Source organism: Indicator indicator, chromosome 34 (genome assembly GCF_027791375.1).
Source record: "Indicator indicator isolate 239-I01 chromosome 34, UM_Iind_1.1, whole genome shotgun sequence".
Lineage (NCBI taxonomy): Eukaryota > Metazoa > Chordata > Aves > Piciformes > Indicatoridae > Indicator > Indicator indicator.
In genome coordinates, this window is record NC_072043.1 from 1,407,914 (window position 1) to 1,431,891 (window position 23,978).

General features: G+C 53.6%; 1 protein-coding gene across 1 annotated transcript; it reads right to left on the reverse strand.

Moving 5' to 3' along the window:
• Positions 1-7,292: 7,292 nt before the first annotated feature.
• On the reverse strand, positions 7,293-23,608 carry TTC12 (tetratricopeptide repeat domain 12). Its single transcript, XM_054395559.1, has 21 exons — positions 23,464-23,608; positions 22,790-22,945; positions 22,602-22,613; positions 21,990-22,067; positions 21,178-21,299; positions 19,930-19,989; positions 18,992-19,063; positions 18,557-18,617; positions 17,969-18,157; positions 16,723-16,792; positions 16,019-16,107; positions 15,332-15,500; positions 14,341-14,433; positions 13,713-13,776; positions 13,046-13,180; positions 12,102-12,200; positions 11,680-11,748; positions 10,529-10,630; positions 9,761-9,860; positions 8,320-8,545; positions 7,293-7,368 (listed from the first exon to the last, which is right to left on the reverse strand). Exons 1-21 carry the CDS (start codon positions 23,606-23,608, stop codon positions 7,293-7,295), a joined length of 2,187 nt encoding a protein of 728 aa, XP_054251534.1.
• Between the last annotated feature and the right edge of the window lie 370 nt (positions 23,609-23,978).

A 23,978-nucleotide genomic window follows, 5' to 3' on the forward strand; every position in this document is an offset into this window, starting at 1 on the left:
AGGGCTATGCAGAGCTGGAGTCTCCCTGTGCTGAACCTGATCTGCAGTCCTTGCAACGGTGAATGGAGGTTGGGATGAAGTTGAAAGCTCAAGGAGTCCCTTTGCTGATGAAGTTGCAGAGCCTGTAGTGGTGGATGAAGGATGGGATGGAGTCTGGAAGTCAAGGAGCCCCTTTGCTGATGGAATTGCAGAGCCTGCAGTGGTGGATGAAGGTTGGGATGGAGTTGGAAGTTCAAGGAGTCCCTTTGCTGATGGAATTGCAGACCTTGCAATAGTAGATGGAGGATGGGATGGAGTTGGAAGCTCAAAGAGTCCCTTTGCTGATGGAATTGCAGAGCCTGCAGTGGTGGATGGAGGTTGGGATGGAGTTGGAAGCTCAAAGAGTCCCTTTGCTGATGGAATTGCAGAGCCTGCAGTGGTGGATGGAGGTTGGGATGGAGTTGGAAGCTCAAAGAGTCCCTTTGCTGATGGAATTGCAGAGCCTGCAGTGGTGGATGGAGGTTGGGATGGAGTTGGAAGCTCAAGGAGTCCCTTTGCTGATGGAGTTGCAGAGCCTGTAGTGGTGGATGGAGGTTGGGATGGAGTTGGAAGCTCAAGGAGCCCCTTTGCTGATGGAATTGCAGAGCCTGCAGTGGTGGATGAAGGTTGGGATGGAGTTGGAAGTTCAAGGAGTCCCTTTGCTGATGGAATTGCAGACCTTGCAATAGTAGATGGAGGATGGGATGGAGTTGGAAGCTCAAAGAGTCCCTTTGCTGATGGAATTGCAGAGCCTGCAGTGGTGGATGGAGGTTGGGATGGAGTTGGAAGCTCAAAGAGTCCCTTTGCTGATGGAATTGCAGAGCCTGCAGTGGTGGATGGAGGTTGGGATGGAGTTGGAAGCTCAAGGAGTCCCTTTGCTGATGGAGTTGCAGAGCCTGTAGTGGTGGATGGAGGTTGGGAGTGAAGAATTCCCTTTGCTGATGGAGTTGCAGACCTTGCAATAGTAGATGGAGGTTGGGATGGAGTTGGAAGCTCAAAGAGTCCCTTTGCTGATGGAGTTGCAGAGCCTGCAGTGGTGGATGGAGGTTGGGAGTGAAGAATTCCCTTTGCTGATGGAGTTGCAGACCTTGCAATGTTGGATGAAGGTTGGGTTGGAGTTGGAAGGTCCAGGAGTCCCTTTGCTGATGGAATTGCAGACCTTGCAATAGCAGCTGGAGGATGGGATGGAGTTGGAAGGTCCAGGAGTCCCTTTGCTGATGGAACTGCAGGAGTCTGTGGCCTTTTAGTGCTGAAAGAGGCTTTTGGGGTGACATGGAGGCTGTGCTGTGCAGACACCACTGCTGCTGGCACAGAGGGGATGGAAGGCTCTGCTGACAGCCTGTCCTGTAAAGCCAAAGCAGTCCCTCTGGCCTCTGGGGAGCTGGGAGCAGGCAGCTGCACATCTTCAGGCAGCCTGTGCAGATGCATGGCCTGCACTGCAGGGCTGATCCCCACCCAGGGCTGCAGCAAACCATCTGCTGCTGAGCTCACAGCTGGAGAGAAAGCAGGGGGGGCTGTGTGGCTAGGGCTGGGCAGCACTGGCTGAGAGGTCACTTTTGTTTTCTCTGCTCCCTGGTTAGGCTCAGTGGAGACAGTTTCAGGCCTGAGAGACCTGCTGGTGGGTGAAGGGGAAGCAGTTTTGCCTGGGCTGGGGCTGCTTTCAGGGGTGGCCACACTCAGCTCTTTCTTGTTGGTGACCAAGAGGGCAGCCTGGTGCTCACCTTCCCCCTCCGGCACCCGCTGTGGCTCTGCTCTGGCTGTGGGCAGAAGGACAAACACAGGCTTGACCAGGACCAGGCTCAGATTGTGCAAGCTGCCAAGGTCCAGGCCTGAAGAATTTGCTGCTGCCAGGATTTGCTGAATGGAAACCAGGCCCCCAAGGCTGGCACTGGGGAACTGTGTGGGCAGAGGGGAGTCCTGCATGGGCTGCAGGCAGATCATGCCCTTGGCACTGCTGAGCAGAAAGGACAAGTGTGGGGGGGAGGGCAGCACTGTCACCTGCTGGCCACCCCTCAGGGCACTGAGGCTGCTGGCAGCTCCAGCCTCTGCCATGCCAACCTGCTCTGCCACAGCCTGTGCCAGGGGTGCTGGGAGCTCATCAGAAGCCTTGGGCAGCACTAGCTCAGGAGGTGCTGGTGCTGAGCTGGATTGGCCTCCCTGCGCCTGGAGTGAGGGCAGCTCTGCCAGGCTGCCAGCTTGCTGGTCCTGGGAGGCTGGAGGGGCAGAGCTTTGAGCAGGAGCTTTCTGGTTGCTGTGGTCATGCAGTGCAGGGGGGCTGGGGGCTGGGCTGGCTTGGGCAGTCCGTGGGGGGGAACCAGTTTGAGCCATCTGCTGTGTGAAACTTCTCTTGCTCTTGGGGGCTTCCACTGTGCTCATCTGCAGCATGGCAGGGAAGGCTTCCTGAGGCACAGGGTGGGCAGAAATGCCTGGGGCTTGAGGCCCAGGAGCAGCAGCTGTGGGGGAAGCTGGCATGGGGAATCCTCTCTCAGCAGAGGTGGGGATGCCCAGCAGAGCCAATCCAGCAGAGGCAGGAAAAGCTGAAGGTGGCGGCTGGAGCCCTGCATGGAGAGACTCAGGAGTGCTCACAGGCTGCAGGGCCGCATGCTCAGAGGCAGCTGCAGCTGCAGAGGGTGCAGGTGGCACAGCTCTTGGCTCTTGGTTGGCTTGGGAAGGTCTCAGGGTGGAGCTCTGTGAGGATGAGTGAGCAGAGCCCTGTGGGCCCTCCTGGGATCTGGAGGTTTCAGCTTTGTTTGCCATCATCTGCTGCTCAGCATCTCCTTGTGAGCCTGCAGCTGCAGCTTCCCCAGAGCCCCTCTTGGCTCCTGGGGACACCTCTTTAGTGCAGCTGAGAGGCTGGGGCAGAGAGAGGGCTGGTTGGCTACCAGTTGTGCTAATGGGCCCTTGGAATGGAGCTGGAAGCAAATCAGCACCCACCAGAGCCTCCAGGGGCACCAGTAATGAAGCCTGGACCTTGCCTGGTGTGTGAGGAGCAGGTAGCTGGGTTGGGTGTCCAGGACCATTTGGCACAGCTGCTGTTGAGTTCCTGCCTTCACTGCCTGCTGCTCCTTGCTTCAGAGGGAACCCAGGGGACAGCTGAGCAGCACTTGGCTGTGGCACCCTGTGAGAGGCTGCATCCAGGCCCCCTGCAGCTGGCTGTGGGGGGAATGCAGAAGCTGTAGCTTGAGCAGCCACACTGTGAGCCTTCTGCAGGAGTGCAGGTGTCCCAGCAGCTGGGCTGCCAGGCTGGGGTGCTGGATCTGTGCCCTTTGGCCTGGTGCTCGTGGGAGGTGGTCCTGTTGGTACCCCAGCCAGCCTTGCACTTTCCACAGCAATCTGAGCTCCAGGGGCGAGGGAAGATGCTGCTACTTCTCTTCTTGGGGGTTGAAAACTGACCACTGAGGGCAGGAGAGACGCTGTGGGACTTGTCACCTCCCTCTGCTTGCCAGCAGGGGTGGAAGAGGCAGCTGTGAACTCAGGAGAGCTTTGGTGAGTCCTTGCACTGAGGAAGGGCTGAGGCAGCCCAGTGCTGGAGCTGCTGAGGCTGAAGGCAGCCTCGGTGCCATTGTCTGCATCCCCTTGCAGTGCCCTGCTTGGCTGTTCCAGAGGTGTGGTGGGCAGTGACCCCTGCATGGAGGCAGGGATGCTTGTGGTGCCCAGGAGCTTGCCAGGACCCCTGTGCCCATGCTCCAGCTTTACAGCTGCTGCTGTGTGCAGGTGCTCAGGCACTGCCAGGTCCCTGTGCAGCTCCTGGGGCTGCAGGGCTGCTCTGCTTCCAGCTGTGGCTGTATGGGCAGGGCTGAGGTCACTGGTGGGGTCAGCTGCTGGGCTCTGGGAGTTGAAGGTCAGCACTTCTGAGTTCCCTTCGGTGATGGAGAGCACTTGGCTGGGTACTGGGCTGCCCTCAGCTCGGGGCTGGGCTCCTGCTGCAAAGCTCAGGTCTGGCACTTCACTGCCATCCTGTCCCTGCTTGGAGGCACCTGATGAACAGCAATGGTGGTGAGACACCAGTGGCCACAAGCCCTGCCAAAAAGTCCCTCCCCAGCTCTCCTGTAGGGATGGGATGAGAGGGAATGGGTTGAAGCTGGAGGAGGGCAGACTGAGATTGGAGACGAGGGAGAAATTCTGGCCAGTGAGGGAGGGGAGACACTGGAACAGGGAGGTTGTGGATGTCCCCTCCATGGAGGTGTTCAGGACCAGGCTGGATGAGGCCTTGAGCAAGATGGGCTGGTGGGAGGTGTCCCTGCCCATGGCAGGGGGTTGGCTCTGAGGTCCCTTCCAGCCCATTCTATCAGTCTATGAACACAGCAACTTCCCTACCTGTAGCTCCTCAGCCAAGGAGCAGACTCTGGCATGCCAAGAGGCAGAGCAATGCTGTTCAAGGCTCTTGCTTTATCCACACACTTGGTGAGTTTTTGTCTTCACATCCCCCAGGCCACTTCCCCAGCCATGGACTGAAACTTTAATGCATTTTCCAAAATCTTTAAGCACTGCCCTTAGACACCTGCCAGCAAATGCACATCTAACCCTCCTCTCCCTCAGCTTCAAACCATTCCCCCTTGGCCTGTCTCTAGCCACCCTCAGGAAAAGTCTCTCTGCAGCCTTCCTGTAGGATCCCTTCAGGTACTGAAATGCTGAGGTCCCCTGGAGCCTTCTCTTCCCCAGGCTGAACAACCTCAGCTCCCTCAGCCTGGCCTCATGGCAGAGGGAACGTTGAGGCTTTCTGCACAGCTGCACAGCCAGAAGCTGCTCCTCCAGCTCACTGGTGTCACACACTGAGGCTGGTGGCACAATATTTAGCACAGTTTCTCTCCTCACTGATGACAGAGGGAAAGAAGGCAGGGAGACAGCAACTGAGAGCAGAACAAAACACGTCACTCACCAGAGAAATCCAAGAGTCCAGCTGCAAGCAGAACAAAGAGGGAGAATTTCTCCTGCATCTCCTGGATCATCCCAATGGAGTCAGAGAGGGAGCAGCTTGCTGAGGAGCCTTTGCTGCCTCTCAGCAAGGGGCAGATGCTGTGCTTGCTCTGGAAGGGCAGGGGATTGGGTTACTTTATAAGAGTTTAGGCCAAGCAGCAACCAATAATCTGTTCCAAGGAGACAAAAAAAAAAAAGGAGAAGGCTGCACCAATTGGAATCAGGGGATGCTGAACAGGAGAAGAGTGGCTCTGTGTGCAGGGCAGAGGCAGAGAACCTGACTGCAAACTGCAGACAGCAGAGGCTGCCTATGTGAGGCTGCTCTTTAGCTCTGAAGAAAGGGTTGAAATGCTGCCTGGCTTACCCTGTGCAGCTCTGGCCCCCACCAGTTTAATTTAAAAGCATTGGAAGGTCCTTAAATGCATCCAGAGCAGGGCAGCAAGGCTGGTGCCAGGACTGGAAGGAGCAGCCAAGACCTTTGGGCTTGTCTGGTTTGGAGGAAAAGAAGCTGAGAGGTGACCTTGGTGCTGTCTGCAGCCAGACATTGGAATCATCTCCCAGGGGAAGCAGTGGAGGCCCCTCCAGTGCTCAGTTTGAAGGCTCAGCTTGGCAGAGTGCTGAGCCAGCTCATTGCAACTCTGCTGTTGGACCAGGTGAGCCTTGGGGTCCCTTCCAGCCTGGCCTCCTGGGGCTGTGTGGCAGTGTCCCTGCCACTGTGCACCTGAAGGCAGGGAGTGGTGTGCAGCAGGCATCTCTGCAGTGCCAGCCTCCTGCAGACACACAAAGAGCAAGCAAAACCTGGGGAGAGGGAAGAGGGAAGAGGGAAGAGGGAAGAGGGAAGAGGGAAGAGGGAAGAGGGAAGAGGGAAGAGGGAAGAGGGAAGAGGGAAGAGGGAAGAGGGAAGAGGGAAGAGGGAAGAGGGAAGAGGGAAGAGGGAGAGGGAAGAGGGAAGAGGGAGAGGGAAGAGGGAAGAGGGAAGAGGGAAGAGGGAAGAGGGAAGAGGGAGAGGTCATTACAGAGCTGTGACTCTTGAGAGGAAGCAGCCAGCAGAACCTGAGCAGAGGGAGATAACAGCACAATGCCAGCTCAGAAAGGCTCTGCAAGAGCCCCCAAGGGCGAGGAGATGGCTCCTGAGGGCAGCAGCAATCAACCATTCTCCATCCATCAGCACACTGCCAGGGGAGCCTAGCAGATAGCCCAACAGGCTGGGCACTGCCAGGTGGCACTGCCACTGCCAGCCAAGGCCCTCAGCTGAGGGAGGGAACCAAGGTCAGGTCGCTTCACCTTCAGCTCCACTCCAGGCTGGCTGGGGGAGAAAATGCTCCTGGCACAGCACAGGGCCCTGCTTTGGTGGTGCCTCTGCCCACAGCCTGCAGGGTCTTGCCACATTAAACACTTGGAAGAAGGCTTCCTGCCCAGCAGCTCTACATTCCCAAGCTATGTTCTGCTCCTTCCCCACTGCCTGGCCTTGTCCTCACACAGATGACAGAGTTGCTGGTACCCAGAGGAGCAGAGATGCTCTTTTGGAGCCTGGGTGCTGTGATGAAGGTTTGTGATCAGCAGCTCAACCCCATCAGCCCCTTTGAGAGACAGAAGCATGGCACAGCAGCATGGAGCCCTGCCCTGCTCCTGCCCAAGCTCAGCTGCATGAAGCCTCACAAGCAGAACCAAACTGTGGGTGTCTAGCACAGGACAAAGGGACTGGTTTGAAGCTGAAGGAGAGCAGGAGAGGTTTTCCTTCTTCTGAAGTGGGAAGATGCTTCAGCTGCTCCTTTGGCAAGGCCTCACCAGGACAGAGCAGAGGGGCAAGAGAACCTCTCCTGACCTACTCACCACAGCTCTTCTAATCCACTCCAGGATGCCCTTAGCCTTCTTGGCCACAAGAGCACCTTGCTGGCTCATGGGCATCCTTCTGGCCACCAGGACTCCCAGGTCCTTTTCCCCAGAGCTGTTCTCCAGCAGCTTCTTCCCCAGCCTGTGAGGAAGCTGTGGGAGGACCTCCTCAAAGTCACCACCCACCCTTTCCTTCTGTTTAATTCAAACACCCTGAGCCAAACCAGTCTGCATGAGCCATGGGTCAGTGTCTAACCAGCAAGGAACTTACCAGCAAGGAAGGGCAGCCTCATTAATTAGAGCAAAGCCAAACTTAATGCAAGTTATTATTGCCCTTATTAGCCCAGACAATAAATGAACTTCTTCCTGCTGATCCTTCTGTTGATGTTGTGGCACTGGCTGCAAACACCTTGGGAAGGGATTGGAAACATTGATGTGCTTTGAGTTGCTTTTATTGAAGAAAAGACAAAAATACCCAAGAGGAAGGGACAGGAACAGCACATTGCAGAGCTCTCTGGAAGGGTTCAGGTGCTGTGCACATATTTCATAGAGGAGCTGAGGATGGCCAGGCCATTGAGCTTCCTCAGCTGGAAAATGTGCCTGAAAAAGACAAGAGAAAGGTCAGGAACAGAAGATGGGTGACAGTAAAAGCCTTAAGCCCATGCCCCAGCTGCCACTCCTGAAGCAGCATGCAAAGCAGAGGTTCCAGATTATTCTTCCCCACAAAAAGCAAAATGAAAGCCTCTGGAATGGGTTGTCAGGGAGGCTGTGGATGCCTCCTCCCTGGAGGGGTTCAAGGCCTTGAGCAGCTGAGTCTAGGTGAGAGCTATCCCTGGCCATGGCAGGGAGGTTGGAGGAGATGATCTCTGAGCTCCCTCTCCAAGCTGAGCCATCCCAGGATTCTAACTGACACCTGACAGCTGCTCACATGGGTGATACACTAACACCAAGAGGGTCTCTCCCTTTTTTATCTCAGAGCAAAGACTTACTCAGCTGCTCATCTGGGACCTCAGCAGAGGCCAAGCATTACATTTTGGGGTCTCAGCATCATGCCTTGCTCTCTGCAGTGGCTCAGGATCCACATGACCCAGCTGAACCCAGCTGGAATGCAGTGCAAGGTGCAGCTGACCCTCCTGGCATGCAGCAGACATCCTTTGATGGTTTTATACTTTTGCTGTACAGACTCACAGAATGCATTGGGGTGGAAGGGGACCCTCAAAGCTCAGCTTGTCCAACCCCCCCCCCCCCCCAGCCCCCCACCCTGCAGTCAGCAAGGACACCTCCACCTAGATCAGGCTGCCCAGAGCTTTGCTCTCATCACTGCTCTGACCTCTGCAAACCTCTAACAACTCCTCCTTCCATTCCTGCAGCACAGGGAGTATCAGAAAGCAAAGCAAAATGAGCTTGGAGATGTGTTCAGACAGACAACTACCAACCCAGGAAGCCTAAAGCAGAGCTGTGGGGACAATACCAGAGGTGGGAATTGGAGGCAGGGTAGGAGATTCCTTGTTAGGAATTAGCAACTAACAGCAAGGGCCTTTGTCACAATACCTTGGTTCAGCCACACAAAGCTTCCCCAGAGCAATTGCTGAGTTCTCCTGCACTGAGGTTCTGGCAGCATCACCTCCAGCATGCTTCAGCAAAGTCATCACCACCTTGGAACCCAGCAAGGAGGCTGCTGCTCCAGGAACTGCCAGGCACTGGCCAAGGCACAAGGCAGCATTCCCCACAAGCCTTTCATTCTCTGAGTCCAACAACTTCAGCAGCACTCTGAACCCTGGGAGAGAGACTGGTGTGGGGATGGCAACAGGGGAATGGATTGGAGCTGGGGAGGGCAGCCTGGCAGGGGAGAGCAGGAAGAAATTCTTGAGAGTGAGGGTGGGGAGACACTGGAACAGGATGCCTAGGGAGGTTGTGGATGCCTCTTCCCTGGAGGCCAGGTTGGATGAGGCTCTGAGCAACCTGTGCTGGTGGGAGGTGTCCCTGCCCATGGCAGTGGTTTGGGACTGGATGATTTTGAAGGTCCCTTCCAACCCAACCCATTCTATCAGCCTCTGAACCCTGGCAGAGCTGCACAGCTCTTGCTGGCACTGCAAGCAGCAACAGCAGCTGAGGCCTCAGCATCATTCAGCCAGAGCAAATTCAGAGCAAAGCCATTCCAGCCAGGCTGATTGCTACCCACAACCCAGCCATGGCCTTCACAGGCATGACACTGCCCTGGGGGTCCCAGGAGTTCCTTTGGTTGCTGTTCTCTTCTGCTGCAGTCATGTCTCCTGCAAAGGTCCAGCAGCAGAAGCTGGTGCAGAAGCTAAACCAAGCAGCCCAGCTGCAATTTCACATCCTGAGACAGGCTCCTAGCAACAGGGCAACATCTGGGTTGGCAAAGAGAGGAGGCAAACACAAACCAGTGACTGCTGACAGGACTGAACCCCCAGGAGTTTAGGTGGAATGAAGGAGAGAAGTGCTCTTGCTAATCTGAGGAAGTGAAAGCTTCCTCTGCAGATGACAGTGAAACTCTTATGGGGTGTAGAGAAGGAAGATGATGCTCTGAGAGGCTTTGAATGAGTGCAAATCCTCAGGGTCCAAAGCTGAACTACAGCAGCTGACAGTTTCTTGACAGGTTCAACCATTTAGGTAAACTTCAGCTGTTCCCTGGTGCAGTCAAATTAGCATTAATTGAACCTGGGTTTTAAAGCAATCTCAGAAGTGTTACACCACATGAGCAGAGCAAAGAAATCCCCAGACACCTGCTCTGGCATCACCACTCTGTCTCCACAGCCACTCCCTTTTAACACCAGGCCCAGAGAGCCATCAGCACAGTGAAGCAAACAGCCTCAGCCTCACAGAATGGCTCAGGTTGGGAGGGACCTTAGAGATCATCTACTCCACCCTCCTGCCACAGCCAGGGACACTTCCCCCAGCCCAGCTGGCTTGGCTGATGCTGAGATCCCCTCTCTGCATTCACACTCTCATGGCTGAGGCTGTCACTCACTTGGATCAGCCTTCACAAGATCTTCCTGAGCTTGTCTGCTGCTCCTGGTGCAGATGCAAAGGGTCTTCAGGGCATAACTGGAGGTGAGCTCTCCCCCAACCTAGAAGTGATGGAAGCACACATGAACACACCCCCAGCTCACAGCCCAGCCCCCTCAGGGGAACAGAACAGCTTGGGTGCCATCGACACACTTGGGTGTTCCTTCCCCTAAGTACCAAATGCAGACCTCTGTCAGTGCCTCTCAAGGTGAGCACAAGAACCATCTCTGTCCTGCCAGCCACAAGCAGCCCTGAAGCCCTGCAGCCCCTTCCTTTCAAACCTCTGATGCTTGCTGCTTCCAAGCTGAGTGCCACAAAGCTTCCCCTAGTCTCATTTTATCTGCATCATAGCACACCTGGAGGATCCAGGCAGCCCGGGCTCAGGAGCAGGCCAGATCATAGAATGGCTGAGGTTGGAAGGGACCTCAGAGATCATCTACTCCAACCTCCCTGCAATAGGCTTGGACAGCTCTCAGCTAGACTGAGCTGCTCACCCAGCCTGGCCTTGAACACCTGCAGGGAGGAGGCATCCACAGCCTCCCTGGGCAGCCTGTGCCAGTGTCTCCCCACCCTCATGCTGAAGACCTTCTTCCCTAGATCCAGTCTAACCCTCAGCTTCAAATCATTCCCTGCAGGCAGAGGGACTGCTCCTGTCCTCCTGGGGACAGAGGGGCAGCTGTGGGTTTCTTAAAGGCCAAGAGAGCAGGACTCATGTGTTAAATGGACTTACTCTCAGGAATTTGATCATCTTCTTCACCACTCCTCCTTGGACTGCTGCTTGCAATGCTGAGGAGGCTGCTGGCAGGATGCAGCTGAGCACTCCAGTGGCTCTCTGAATTAGAGGAGAGAACAAAATCAAGCCACCAAACAACAGCCACCACCACCAAATGCAAAAGGTTTAGTTGTTCCTGACAACTTCAGGCAGGTTTCATCCCAGGATTTGGTTGTTTGTGGTTTACTTTTGGCAGAATAAAGCCCAAGAAGTGATAAAAGGAGAAGTGTAGAGAAACATAATGAAGAACATCTTCAGGAGGTGGAGTTTTTAGTCACTTAGTGGGAGCTGAACTCAGCACAGCTTCTAAAGGCTCAGGACAGAGAGAGATGAGACCCAGCTGAGGTCAGCACAGCTCCCTCTGTGGTGATTTATTGAAGCAAAGCCCTAGCAGGGACCAGGCCACCACTGCTGCTGTTGAGTAAGCCAGGAAGGAGCATCCAGGTGAGCTCAGAGGGGGGGAATGGACTCTGAGTCCACACCTGCTCCTCTCCAGTTCCCTTGAGTAACTGCTACCTGTAGGAGTTACACACCACCAAGAGGAGCAGAGTCTCCTAGGTGTGAGTTGGAGATGAGAACTGTGAAAAAAGAACCAGCTGCTAACCACCCAACCTCTTCTGGCTCCTTTTAGCTTCCAGATGGATTCATTTCTGTGCAGAGTTTGATACTGAAAACCATCCTAGGGATGGAAACGAGTTGTCAGTAGCTTCAAAGAGGGTATGGAGAGCCTCTTGCATCAAGCAACATCAAAAGCTGAGTCAGGAGTGGTGTGTTTGTGAATCTCTGCTACTAATAATTCTGAATGGTTCAGGTTTCACAGCCTAGCAGCCAGCCTTGCACAGGGCAGCAGCTGGCACTGAAGAGATCAGCTCAGCAAGCAGGATTTGTGCTTAGTCCACAGATCTCTCACTGCTCACAGAATGGTTTGGCTTGGAAGGGACCTTCAAGATCATCCAGTCCCAACCCCCTGCCATGGGCAGGGACACCTCCCACCAGCCCAGGATGCTCAAGGCCTCATCCAGCCTGGCCCTGAACACCTCCAGGGAGGGGGCAGCCACAGCCTCCCTGGGCAGCCTGCTCCAGTGTCTCCCCAGCCCCACTGCACTTACTGTGACAATGCCTCCATGCTTGTCCCCAAGGAGGGACATGCACCTGCCACTGATCTCCACAGCCAGGCACTAGAACAAGAGTGGGAAAAGCTCAGGAAGGGTTGGAGCAGAAATGGTACAAAATACTGGACAAGAAAGAGTCCAGATGAGGGCACAGGAAGCTGCTGACACCCCAGCACCCAGAGGTGACTTCAGGAACTCCTAGAATGGTTTAAGTGCTCCACCCAGCTGGATGTGACAGAGGGCTCCAAAGCCAGCTCATGCAGCCAAGCTCTCCCCTCTCCAGGCTGCAAGGTCACAACATCCCAGTTCCTCATCTGTTCTACTGGGATGTTCTGGCCTGACTCCTGCCAAGGCTGCTCAGGCAGCTCTGAATCTCCCAAGGACACCACCACCAAAGAACATTCCCAGCTCTGCTTCACCTGGATGACCACATTGGATTCAAGCAGTAGGTTCATCATCAGGCCCAGCACTGCAAACACACACTCCTGGCACTGGGGTGGGTTGCTCAGGTACTGATCCTGTGTGCAAAGGAGAGAAGAGTGCAGGGGGTTCAGAGGATGCACTTCCAGCATTGCCCTCTACAGCTGCCTGAGAGGAGGCTGCAGTGGGGTGGGGGTTGGTCTCCTCTCCCCAGGATCAGGTGAGAGAAGGAGAGGAAATGGCCTGAAACTGAGCCAGGAGAGGGTTAGGTTGGAGAGGAGGAAAAATTTCTTTGCTGCAAGAGTGGTCAGGGATTGGCACAGGCTGCCCAGGGAGGTGGTGGAGTCCCCATGCCTGGAGGTGTTCCAGAACCCTGTGGCCATGGCACTTGGGGCCATGGTGGGGTTGGGTTGCTGGTTGGACTGGGATGATCTCAGAGGTCTTTTCCAACCCCCAAAAAATTACCACCAGGGGCAAACCTCTTTTGCCTTTTTTGAATACCAGTGTGCCAGCTACAGGCTGCCAGTTGGTGGAAGGTTGTGGGTCAGGTGCTCAGATGATGTGGACTCCTGATCCCCTGGGGACTCCTGATCCCCTGGGGCTTTAGCAACATTCTGCCCCTAGGCAGTAGTTGCTTCTGTAGCTCTGGACTCCCAGTGTCCCACTGTAGCTATTCAGCAGCCTAACAAAAGGATCCAAATCTCCCTCTCTTTGTCATTGATTCACAGAATGGGTTGGGTTGGAAGGGACTTTGAAGATCATCCAGTTCCAACCTCCTGACCACTCTTGCCATAAAGAGATTGTTCCTCATGTCCACCCTAGGGAGGTCTCAGTGCCAGGTGAGAGCTGTCAGGGCAGGCAGCCAAACGTGGGCACAGCAATGCCATTTCCCCAGGAGCTGGGGCTGAGGACACCCTCCCAGGGAAGCACCAAGCTGCTTTACCAGGAGCTGGAGGCAGGCTTGCCAGCACTGCCTGCACTCTGCCAGCTGCACTCGGGTGCCCACAGCTGCACACAGCTTCCCCATGATGCCAACACAGCGGGCAAGGGCTGCCTGGTTCACCTGCTTGGCCGAGGCCTATGAACAGAGGAGTGGAAGAACAAATCAAGAACAAAGGAGAAGGGAGATGTGGGCTGGAAGAAGGTTTTACAGGGAGGGTGGTGAGACTCTGGCACAGGCTGCCCAGGGAGGTGATGGATGTGCCCTCCCTGGAGGTGTTCAAGGCCAGGCTGGATGAGGCCCTGAGCAAGCTGTGCTGGTGGGAGGTGGTGAAGGTGAATTAAAGTCACACCAAGAGTGCAGCCCAAAGCTGAGGGTGAGGTCCTGGCCTGACACATTCCCACTGGGTGCCTGCAAGCAAGCTGAATATGAAACCAGAAATGGGGAGGAACCAGGCACTGAGGACTGGAGACTGAGAAGCTTTTCCTGAGGAAAGCTGACTCCAGACCTGGGTTTCTTGTACCTACAGCACCAGAGACATGGCAGCTACTGCAGGTCTAGCACAGAGGGGTTCTTCCCAGGATCAACTGGTTGTAACACAGCAAAGAGCAGTCAGAGGGCACCTGACACACAAGCAAAGCAGAAGTGCAGAAGCTGAGAGCTTTCATACCAGCAGCTGGGTGAATAAAGGTAAGACTCCTGGGGGAAGCAGACCACCAGACTGGGAGTTGAACCTGTTGGGAGATAAAGCAAGATGAGAGCTTTAGACAGAACACACAGAGGCTGGGAGAGCTGAGGCTGTTCAGCCTGGAGAAGAAAAGGCTCTGGGGTGACCTCAGAGCAGCCTTCCAGTACCTGAAGGGTCAACAGGAGAGCTGGGGAGGGACTTTGGACAAGGGTTGGGAGTGCTAGGATGAGAGGGAATGGATTGAAGCTGGAGGAGGGCAGATTGAGACAGGAGATTGGGAAGAAATTCTTGCCAGTGAGGGTGGGGAGACACTGGCACAGGTTGCACAGGGAGGCTGTGGATGTCTCCTCCATGGAGGTGTTCAAGGCCAGGCTGGATGAGGCCCTGAGCAACCTGGGCTGGTGGGAGGTGTCCCTGCCCATGGCAGGGGGCTGGAACTGGATGAGCTTTGAGGTCCCTTCCAACCCAACCCATTCCACCAATCTATCACTACAGGCAACACACCACCATCAAGACAAGGTAGCCCTCAGTCAGCAGTGCACCCTCACAGCAGCCTCTGCCCAAGCCCTGGCACATTTCCAGCACCACTGGATAAAAGCCAAGCACTCACCTTGCCTCTGCAGTCAAATCAGCCAGGATGTCCATGGCACTGCCAGCCCTGGCATCACTGTAGTGGACAAACCTCATCAGGATCTGCAGCCAGCTGTCAATCAGGAAAAGGCCAAAAGAGTTCTGTCAGACCTTTAATGATTTCAACCAAAGCTAAGTAGCACTTGGAGTGCACCAACACAGATCCTGATGGATCCCAGAATGCCAGCTTGGAAGGGACCCTCTTGATCCAACCTTTCACACTCCTTTGTGTGCAGCAGGGTTTGGACCAAGCTGGATCTCCCAGGCCCTCCAAAGGGAAGATCTCAACCCCCCTGATCTTTTGAGGCACAATCATGTTATCTGCTTTGTTTTAAAGCATCCCCTCAGCTCTGATTCTTTTCTTTTAACCTTCCCTCCAAGGAAAAAATGTCCCTGGATTAATGGTGGATGTCATAGAGTGAAGGGTGCACAGCTGCTGGAGAATCTTTTCTGTTCAGCCAAGGATCTCAAACCATTTACTGCAGAAGAGTAAAGGAAAATTTATCCTCTGCTTAACTCTGGCAGGAAATTGCAGGGTAATAAGGTAAAGGGCACAAGCTGCTGGTTTCTTCTCTACTCAGTGAGTCATGGCAACACTTGCATAGCCATAAACACCACCCACCAGATGAGGAGAGGGTCCAGAGACTCAGGGAATGGGTTGGGTTGGAAGGGACCTTCAAGCTCATCCAGTTCCAAGCTCCCTGCCATGGGCAGGGACACCTCCCACCAGCCCAGGTTGCTCAGGGCCTCATCCAGCCTGGCCTGGAACACCTCCAGGGAGGAGGCATCCACAGCCTCCCTGGGCAACCTGTTCCAGTGTCTCCCCACCCTCACTGGCAAGAATTTCTTCCTCATCTCCAGTCTCAATCTGCCCTCCTCCAGCCTCAATCCATTCCCTCTTGTTCTGTCACTGAACACCTGTCAACCCAGGCACGAAGGACAACTTTCTGAGCTATAGCAGTGCTCATTACCTGGTTAGGTCCTGGTGCTTGCCCAGCAGCCTCCTCCCATTCTCATTCTCTGAGTAAAGAGAAATTAGTGCCAGGGTCTCCTTTTGGATCTCTGCTTCCCCAGAAGAGAGCAGCTCTGGCAGCTGTGCATTCACATCAGGGTCGGCCAACAGAAGATGCTGATTTGCTTCTGCAAAAAGAGAAGATTTCAGAGGGAATTCACACAATGGCATCCCCCTTCCCCTCACAATTTTTCCCCCTAGGTGCTGGTTTGATGATCTTAGAGGCCTCTTCCAACCCAAACAATTCTGTGTCTTCATTTCATCCACTCATGCCCTCCTTTGCTGCCAGGGTTGTTCAGCCTTTCCAGATGGCTCTGATACAAAGCTCTGCCCTGTGCAGCTCTAACTGCTCACAGAAAAAGGCAAACTCATACCAGAGGCCTGAGGAACAGCAATAACCACAGGGAACTGACTCCCCAACCCCTTCAGCAGGTTTTCAAATGCTCACAGAAATAGCCTGGGAATGGAATCTCATCTTGCACAGAGCTGCCAGAAGTGAGCTTGGTGCTGCAAACCTCCAGCACTTGTGTCTGACCTCTGAAACTTTGTTTGTAACAACATCCAGACCCAAGTGCTCAGGGAGAGTGATGTTCCTGCCACACTGACAGGACATTAGCAGTGATTCATGGGGATGATGTGAGCTTACCATTCCCAGAGCAGACAGCTTGCCACAGCAAGAGGAGAGAAACAGACAGCTCCACTCCAGCACTGCTGCTTCTCTCTGCACAGAAGCCCCTAAATTAGAAATGTTGCCTCATCAAGGGAGCAAAAGGACAGATCCAAGCAGCAGGGAGATCAGAGAAGCCCCACAGGGAGGAGGATCTGCCAGAGGAACATTTAAGCTCTCAACCCAGAGCTGGAATGTTTAGCAGATGAACTATCAGAATTGTTTTCCAGAAGACCTCTCCCCAGAGCAGAGCTGTGACCCACCAGCTCCACTCCAGCCTCACCCCACACACAGCCCACAGGAGCATTGCACAGCATGAAGCTGGAGCAGGGCAGGGTTAGGTTGGACATCAGGAGGGAGTTCTGCACCATGAGGGTGGGGAAACACTGGAACAGGCTGCCCAGGGAGGTGGTTGAGGCCCCAGTCCTGGAGGCATTCAGGATTCAGCCTTGCAGTGTCCCTGGGCAGCCTGCTCTGGCTGGAGAAACAGGAGACAGAAGATGAAATTCCTGCATTGTGCTCACTGTCAGAGGAGGCAGACACAGGTCAGTCAATTCAGAGAGTCAGATCTGTTATGAGTTTATCTTCTGAGCTGCATTTCAAGAGGTGATTGTTTCCTGAGCACAGGGTTTTCATTCCCTTGTGCTCTAACCCCCTTCTGTTTCCCTCTGGAGGGCTCTTACCTTCTCACAGCCTCGTTGTCTCGGAGGAGACTGAAGCCATTGTTTGTTCTAAATAAAGTTTGCTCAGTGCCTGAAAAAAAAAAAAATCCAGAGGGGAAACAAATCAGCACTCTGATGCCAGCTGGCTGGGGTATCATGGTGAAGGCAGACTCCTGCCCTGCTGGAACACAGTGTTAAAAGAGAAGGGCACTGGATCAACAGCTCTGAGGAAAGGACATCATTAAAGGAGGGGAGGAAGAGCTTCCAGACTGCTGCTTGAAGTAGAAAAGCAGCTTTGAAGACTGCTCTGGCTCCTGCCTGGTGCTAGGAAGAACAATTGACTTCAAGTGAAAGGCTTTTTAACAGGACTGAAACATGAGATGCTCTGCAACCCAATGTGCTCCCAGGGAGCTACAAATGTTTATAAACCAATTAAACAGCTCTAAAGAGACCCAAAGCCAGAGGAAGTCTGAGGAGCTCAGCTACAACTCTCATCTGCTTCTGAAAAAGATATTCACAGAGTGCATTGGCTTGGAAGGGAGCCTCCAAGGGCATCTTGGCCAACCCCCTGCAGGCAGCAGGGACAGCTCCAGCCAGAGCAGGCTGCACAGGGACACATCCAGGCTGATCCTGAATGTCTCCAGGGATGGGGCCTCAAGCACAGCCCTGGGCAGCCTGTTCCAGTGTCTCCCCACCCTCACTGTGCAGAACTTCCTCCTGATGGCCAACCTGACTCTGCCCTGATCCAGTTCCAAACCTCTGTCCTCATCCTGTCACTCCAAGCCCTTCTGAACAGTCCCTCCCCAGCCTTCCTGTAGGTCCCCTTCAGATACTGAAAGTCTCCCTGGAGTCTTCTCTTCTCCAGGCTGAACAGCCCAAATTCATAGAATCAACCAGGTTGGAAGAGACCTCCAAGATCCTCCAGCCCAACCTATCACCCAGCCCTATCCAATCCAACTCTCTCAGCCTGTCCCCACAGCAGAGGTTCTCCAGCCCTCTGATCACCTTTGTGGCCTCCTCTGGACCCCATCCAGCAGGTTTCTACTGCCCATCAACTGTGAAAGATCCAATACTGCTATTTTCTATTTCCCACACAGGAACAGCTTTTCTGTCCCTTTAAAAGCTGCTCCAACTCTTACTCTTCTCCTTGGGGTACAGCTCCAAGTAATGGCCTCATCAAGTGCCCTTAGTGGTCTTCCTTTGCAGGGGTTGGACTCCATCCCTGGAGGTCCCTTCCAACCATTCTATGAGTCTGTGAAATACTTACAGCCTGTCACAGCTCCTGCCAGCAGCCTGATGCCTCCTGCATAGTAGAGGATGCTCTGGTCAGGTCTGCCAAGCTTCTGCAGCAGTTCTTTTATGGACACAGCAGCCAGCTTGCCAGACTCTGCTTCCTCCATTGCTCTCTCTTCAGCTCTCCTTCTTTTCTCCTCCAGGTTTACCTCATTCATACAATCTTGGAAACCCAAAGAAAACAAAGCATGGCAGCTACCTGGTCTGGTATGCTCAGGAATGACAGGATGGGAGGGGATCTCTGAAGAGTGAGTCCAAACCTCCTGCCAGAGCAGGGTCAGCTAAAGCAGGTCACACAGGAACACATCCAGGTGGGCCTTGAGAGTCTCCAGAGAAGGAGACTCCACCACCTCTCTGGGCAGCCTGCTCCAGGGCTCTGCCACCCTCAGAGTAGAGCAGTTCCTCCTCATGTTTAGAAGGAAGTTCCTATGCTCAAGCTGATGCCCATTACCTCTTGTCCTGTCACTGGGCACCACTGAGAAGAGCCTGGCCCCATCCTCCTGACACCCACCCCTTAGACATTTGTAAGAGAGGTGACAGTGCAACAATTTCTATTTCTTACCCTCAAACAGGCTTTGCTTGTGGGGAGCTGTTTGCAAGAGCTTCTCATAACACTGCCTGGACTGCAGAGAGAAAAGCAAGGGGCTCACATTTTAACACACAAAGGGCAAGGTGATAAAAATGAGGTCTCCCCACCCTCACTGGAAAGAATCTCTGCCTCATCTCCAGTCTCAGTCTCCCCTCCTCCAGCTTCAATCCATTCCCTCTCATCCTAGCACTCCCAGCCCTTGTCAAAAGTCCCTTCCTGGCTTTCCTGCAGCCCCCTTCAGGTAGTGAAGCTGCAGATCAAAACCAGGAGTTATAAAAAGGCACTGTAAGGTCCTTGAGCTTACACCCACTGCTCAAAAGAGGACATCACCCCCCAGAATGACCTGAACCCCTCAGCAACAAGGCCCAGGTTTCACATCAAAAGCACCCCAAGACCTCATCAGCTTACCTCACTGTAGTGCTGAAGTGCCAGGTGAGCTTTCCCCATCAGGAAAAAGGCTTTGATACATTTTTCATTGCACTGTGGTGAAAAGGATTATTAATGATGTGTTTAGAAATTGTTACCTTCCCACTTTGTCTTTTTTTGTTCCCCAGCCTTCTAATGAATTGTTACAGCAGCCTGGAAGCACAGCAGAGGGGATTCATGCCATGGAATAGAGGCACCTCCAGTTTATAGGCTGAATTATTCCCCCCTAGGTGCCAACTTTCCTTCCCTCTGCATGGAACAAAGGCTTTGTGCTGGTTAAAAGGTGGAAAGCAGCTAAGAGCCTTCCCAGGAAACTGCTCCTCAAGCAGGCTCTCATGCAATTAGCTGCTGTTGATACCTGCACCTACAAGCCTCTAACCCCACCAGTTCCATGTCTCTGCTGATTAGTTCTGCCAGGAATTCAAGCAATGCTGATTTCCATTAGCTGTGCACAGAGGCAAGCCAAAACCCAGCCCAACAACAAACAAGCCAAGAGGAACCATCCAGCTCAGCACCAACAGCTTGAAATGCTGCTGCCCACAATCATCTGTTGTGGGCACCACTGACACAGCTCAGTTGGGGTTCAGCTCCTTGCTATTGTCTGGTTTTAATCACCTTTACCTGATCTTGGTGAGCTTAAAGAGAGCCCTTTGCCTTTCCAGAAGGATGTGTGCCAAGGCAGCAGCTCATTATCACTTCTAACAAACTCCTAATCAAAAGCTTTTAGGAGCTAGAAAAGCCTCAAGCAGGCAGGCAGCACTCCAGCATTAACTGCTCAGGCTCACCCAGGGGGCAGCAAGCTGTGCACCACCACTGCTTTGGGGCAGTTCCATCTCCATTCTCCACCTCACCAGTTACCCCCAGTCCCACCTTCCAGGAGCTCTTGGCCTGGTCCATCCAAGACAGACTGCTGGGGTTACCTTTAATGCCCATTCACAGTCACCAATGGCTTTTTCATACTCATGCATCTTCAGGTAGGCCTGAAATGAAACCAAGAGAGTCCAGGCAGAAGACATTAGGAGCAGCTCTGCTGTGAGAATAGGCTGAGGGAGCTGGGGGTGGTCAGCCTGCAGAAGGGAAGACTCCAGGGGGACCTTAGAGCTGAAGGGATCCTGCAGGAAGGCTGCAGAGAGACTTTTCCTGAGGGTGTCTGGAGACAGGCCAAGGGGGAATGGTTTGAAGCTGAGGCAGAGCAGGGTTAGACTGGAGCTGAGGAAGAAGTTCTTCAGGATGAGGGTGGTGAGACTCTGGAATGGGCTGCCCAGGAAGGCTGTGGCTGCCTCCTCCCTGGGGATGTTCAAGGCCAGGCTGGATGAGAGCTGGGCTGGTGAGAGCTGTCCCTGCCCATGGCACAGGGTTGGAGGGGATGAGCTCTGGGGTCCCTCCCAACTTGAGCTGTTCTAGGATTCTATAATTCACTCAACTTCCACTATTAGCTAATTAAAGAAGCTTGAGCTAATTAAATAACAGCAGGCTGCTGAGTTGCCTAGCCATTGATTTTCCAGGATGATTACCAGCTGCTGCTTGTTTTCAACCCCCTCAGAGCTCACAATACATTCACTAACACAACCTTCAATCCACACCTAGGGATGCTGAGCTTAAAGATCCCTTCCACCTGAAATAATTCTGTGACTATCCAAGACAAGCAGAGAATGCAAAGCAAATGTTAACATTCTACAACAGCTCTAAAAATGATTCCTACACAAAAAAAAGAATAAAAATCAGTGCATTTAAATACAATTATGAATTAAAATGATTATTTTTTCCCCCTCCTCCCTTCTTCTGGAGGAGCAGGAGTTCAGCTGTGGCATATCCAAGAGGAAGAGGTCATGAGCACTCCCTTGGGAAGGAATGGCCACAGCAGAACTCAAGCTTCCAAGGAATTCAGACACAGGGCTCAAGAGGGAAGAGTTTCCATGAAGTCTGTAGGAGATTCAAGTCCTCTCTCTGCACTTTCCTGCTGCTAACCTCTAGGCAGAGCCAGAAGTTACTGTGGATGTGGCTCAAAAGCTACTGGAGGGTGGCCAGGAAATTGTTGCCTCCCTGTTTTGAGGCTGTTTGCAATGCAGCACACATTTACCCCTTGTGAAACTCAATCTTCTTGGGGTTCTATCCACGCAAAGCAGCATGAAAAGCAGGGCAGGGGTAGCTCATTTCCAGCTGCTGACCTGTGCTCTGTTTGTGTAAAGCTCCTGCTTATCCTTCAGCTTTTCCAGGCCTTCAGTGTACCTCTGAATGGCTGTGGCATAGTCTCCCTTCCTGAAGGCTTCGTTTCCCTTCTCCTTCAGAGCTGCAAAACAATGGAAATGCACTGAAAGCAACATTTGGGTTTTCATTCCATGCACTCACAGCAACTTTTGGGGTTTGTTTCCTCTCATACTGACTGAGGAAACAGAGCCTACATTCTCTTCATCAAAATTCCACTCCAGCTGTCTTCATTAGCCATTATTTGCAAGAGATTTCTGAGCTACTACTGAACAATCTCCATTCCTCTTCCAGAGGGAAATCTGAATTGTTGTTTGTTGGTTTTGTTTGGTGTGGGTTTTTTTTTTTTGCCCAGCCCAGCTCTGAAATACCCAAACTCACTGCCTCCATCCTAAACCCTGATCATAAAGAGGATAGCTTGTAGAGGAAAATATTCATAGAATGGCTCAGGCTGGAAGGGACCTCAGAGATCATCTACTCCAACCCAGCTGCCATGGGCAGGGACACCTCCCAACGAGATTCAGCTGCTCCAAGCCTCATCCAGCCTGGCTTTGAATATCCCCAGGTAGAAGGCAGCCACAGCCTCCCTGGGCAGCCTTGTGCCAGAGTCTCACCACCCTCAAACTGAAGAACTTCTTTCTCAGCTCCAGTCTAACCCTGCTCTGCCTCAGCTTCAAACCATTCCCCCTTGTCCTGTCTCCAGCCACTTGCACCAGCCCAGACCCTTGCCAAGCAGTTTCTGAAGGGGTGAGCTGGAGAAGCCTCCAGTGGTTACCATTTGCCAGCAGCTCATTTCTCTTCCTGCACTGAGCTCGTTCCTTTGCATCCTTTTCCAGAGCTGCCAGAAAGGCCTCTTTGAGCCAGGAGAGTTGGTGACAGTGGAGTTGAAAAACAAAGACAGAGCACAGACTTCATTAAAATCAATGTACACATGAAAGAAAAGAAAATTAAAAAAAGGCAATCAATTTCTCAGGTATTTCTGAGTCACTTCTCTACAAAGAAAATATTAAAGGATCACTTCAACAATTAAACTGGGCCAGGAGTGACAAACTCTGACTCAAAGCTCAGGGATTTCCATTCTTGCCTCCAAGTTCCTCATCTCTGCACAGAACTTTGCTTGCTTTTAAATTCAGAAAGCAAACTTTTGAGATGAGAGGCAAGAATAGAACAAAGCACAGCAACAAGACTCCCACCTGTGCTCAAGCACAGCCATGCTGCTGAGATCCTTCAGTGTGTTCCTGGCTCTCTGACCTGAATCAAAATTCACTCAGAAGTTAGCTCTGAGTTTGGAAGGAGTGGGATTAAGCCTTGCACGAAGTAAGAGCAACTCTATCTCTGCTAAAACAGGTTGAAGAGATGCTAAATACTAAGGGGAGAATCATCCTACCTGCATTCACTGCTTCTGCAACACCCTGCAAGAGGAGAAACACAGGAGGTGGCATTCCAGTGCAACCCAGAGGAGCAGCAGGTCAGCTTGTTCAAAGCTACAGGGCACCAGATTGATGCACACTGGGAATATCCAATGGGAAAACCAAAGAAGGGATGGGGAGGACTTCATAGGGCATGGGAAAGCACCTACTGAAGGTCTTGTGTTGATGACTGTTCTGTCCACAGTCGTTATGCTGTCCTCCTCCTTGGTAGTTTCTTGGTCATGGAGTTTCTTCTCTGTTTCAGCAATGGCTTTTTCCTTGACAGCTGGGTCTGCAGAGCTCAAACCTTGCACTAAATTGGCTAAAAAGGGGGTGGGGGGGCAGGGGGGGGGTGGGGGGGCAGGGGGAGGGTGGGGGGGTGGGGAGAAGAAAAAAAACACCTCTTCAGTGATCCTTGAGGGAGCAGGAGTTCAGGTGTCCCTGATGTGCTTTTGAAGGCACTGGTGACCAGGATGGAGGTCAAACTTGATGAGGCCCTGAGCAACCTGCTCTAGTTGTAGGTGTCCCTACTGACTGCAGGGGAGTTGGGCAAGATGAGCTTGGAGGGTCCCTTCCCACCAGAAGCATTCTGTGATTCCATCAACGGAGACATTTACAAACGTGAATCCATCTCATTCCCAGAGCTCCCTGCAGCTTCTGCATCAGACAATGCATCTGCAAAGCCTCAGCACACCTGAGCTCACCAGGAGACCCCAGGAACCAACCTCGGAACGCGGTGGGGTGGGAATTTTCCCCTTTCCCATCCCTTTCCTGCCTTACCTTCACCCCTCTCACCCTACCCCTAGAACACGGGGACCTCCCCCCGACCCCCGGCCCCACTATCGCCTCCCCGCGGGCAGCAGCGCCCCACGCCCGGCCCGAGACGTCCTCCGCTGTGCCTCGGCCCCGCGGCAGCCTTACAGATCTCCTCCACACGGCAGAGGAAGCGCTGGAAATCCCGCTCCTGGTCCGGGTCGCCCAACATGGCTACGACTGGGAAACCTCCGCAGCCACCTCCCGAGCACGGAAGGGACGCGGCGCTGTTGCCGTGGAGACAACGCCGCCGGCCACTCTCTTTGCGCAGCGCCCGGGGCGGGGGCGGGGCTATGCAAATGAAGGGGCGGAGCATCGTAATCCGCCATTTCGCGGAGGTGCTGCGGTTGGAGTTGTTCCAGTCCCGGTCACAGCTCCGGCTGTTGCCCTCTGCCTCGCAGGGTGCAGCAAGGGGTCCCCCTCCAGACCCTGCGCCTTTCCGCTGTACGCTGGCTTGGTACCACGGTAGAAATCGAGCACCTGAAGGTGCCAATTAGCGCTGTGCCGTGCCTGGCACCGGCGGCAGGCAAACCCTCATCCGT

Bases quoted from the DNA above. Each gene is read 5' to 3' on its own strand.
- TTC12 (XM_054395559.1), bottom strand. From the start codon at position 23,608: ATGTTGGGCGACCCGGACCAGGAGCGGGATTTCCAGCGCTTCCTCTGC. The intron at 13,777-14,340 runs GTGAGTGCTTGG...ATCTCCCAACAG, and splicing joins GATTTGACTGCAGAGGCAAG to GTTCAACTCCCAGTCTGGTG. The intron at 9,861-10,528 runs GTAAGTCCATTT...CATCACTTCTAG, and splicing joins AGATGATCAAATTCCTGAGA to GTTGGGGGAGAGCTCACCTC.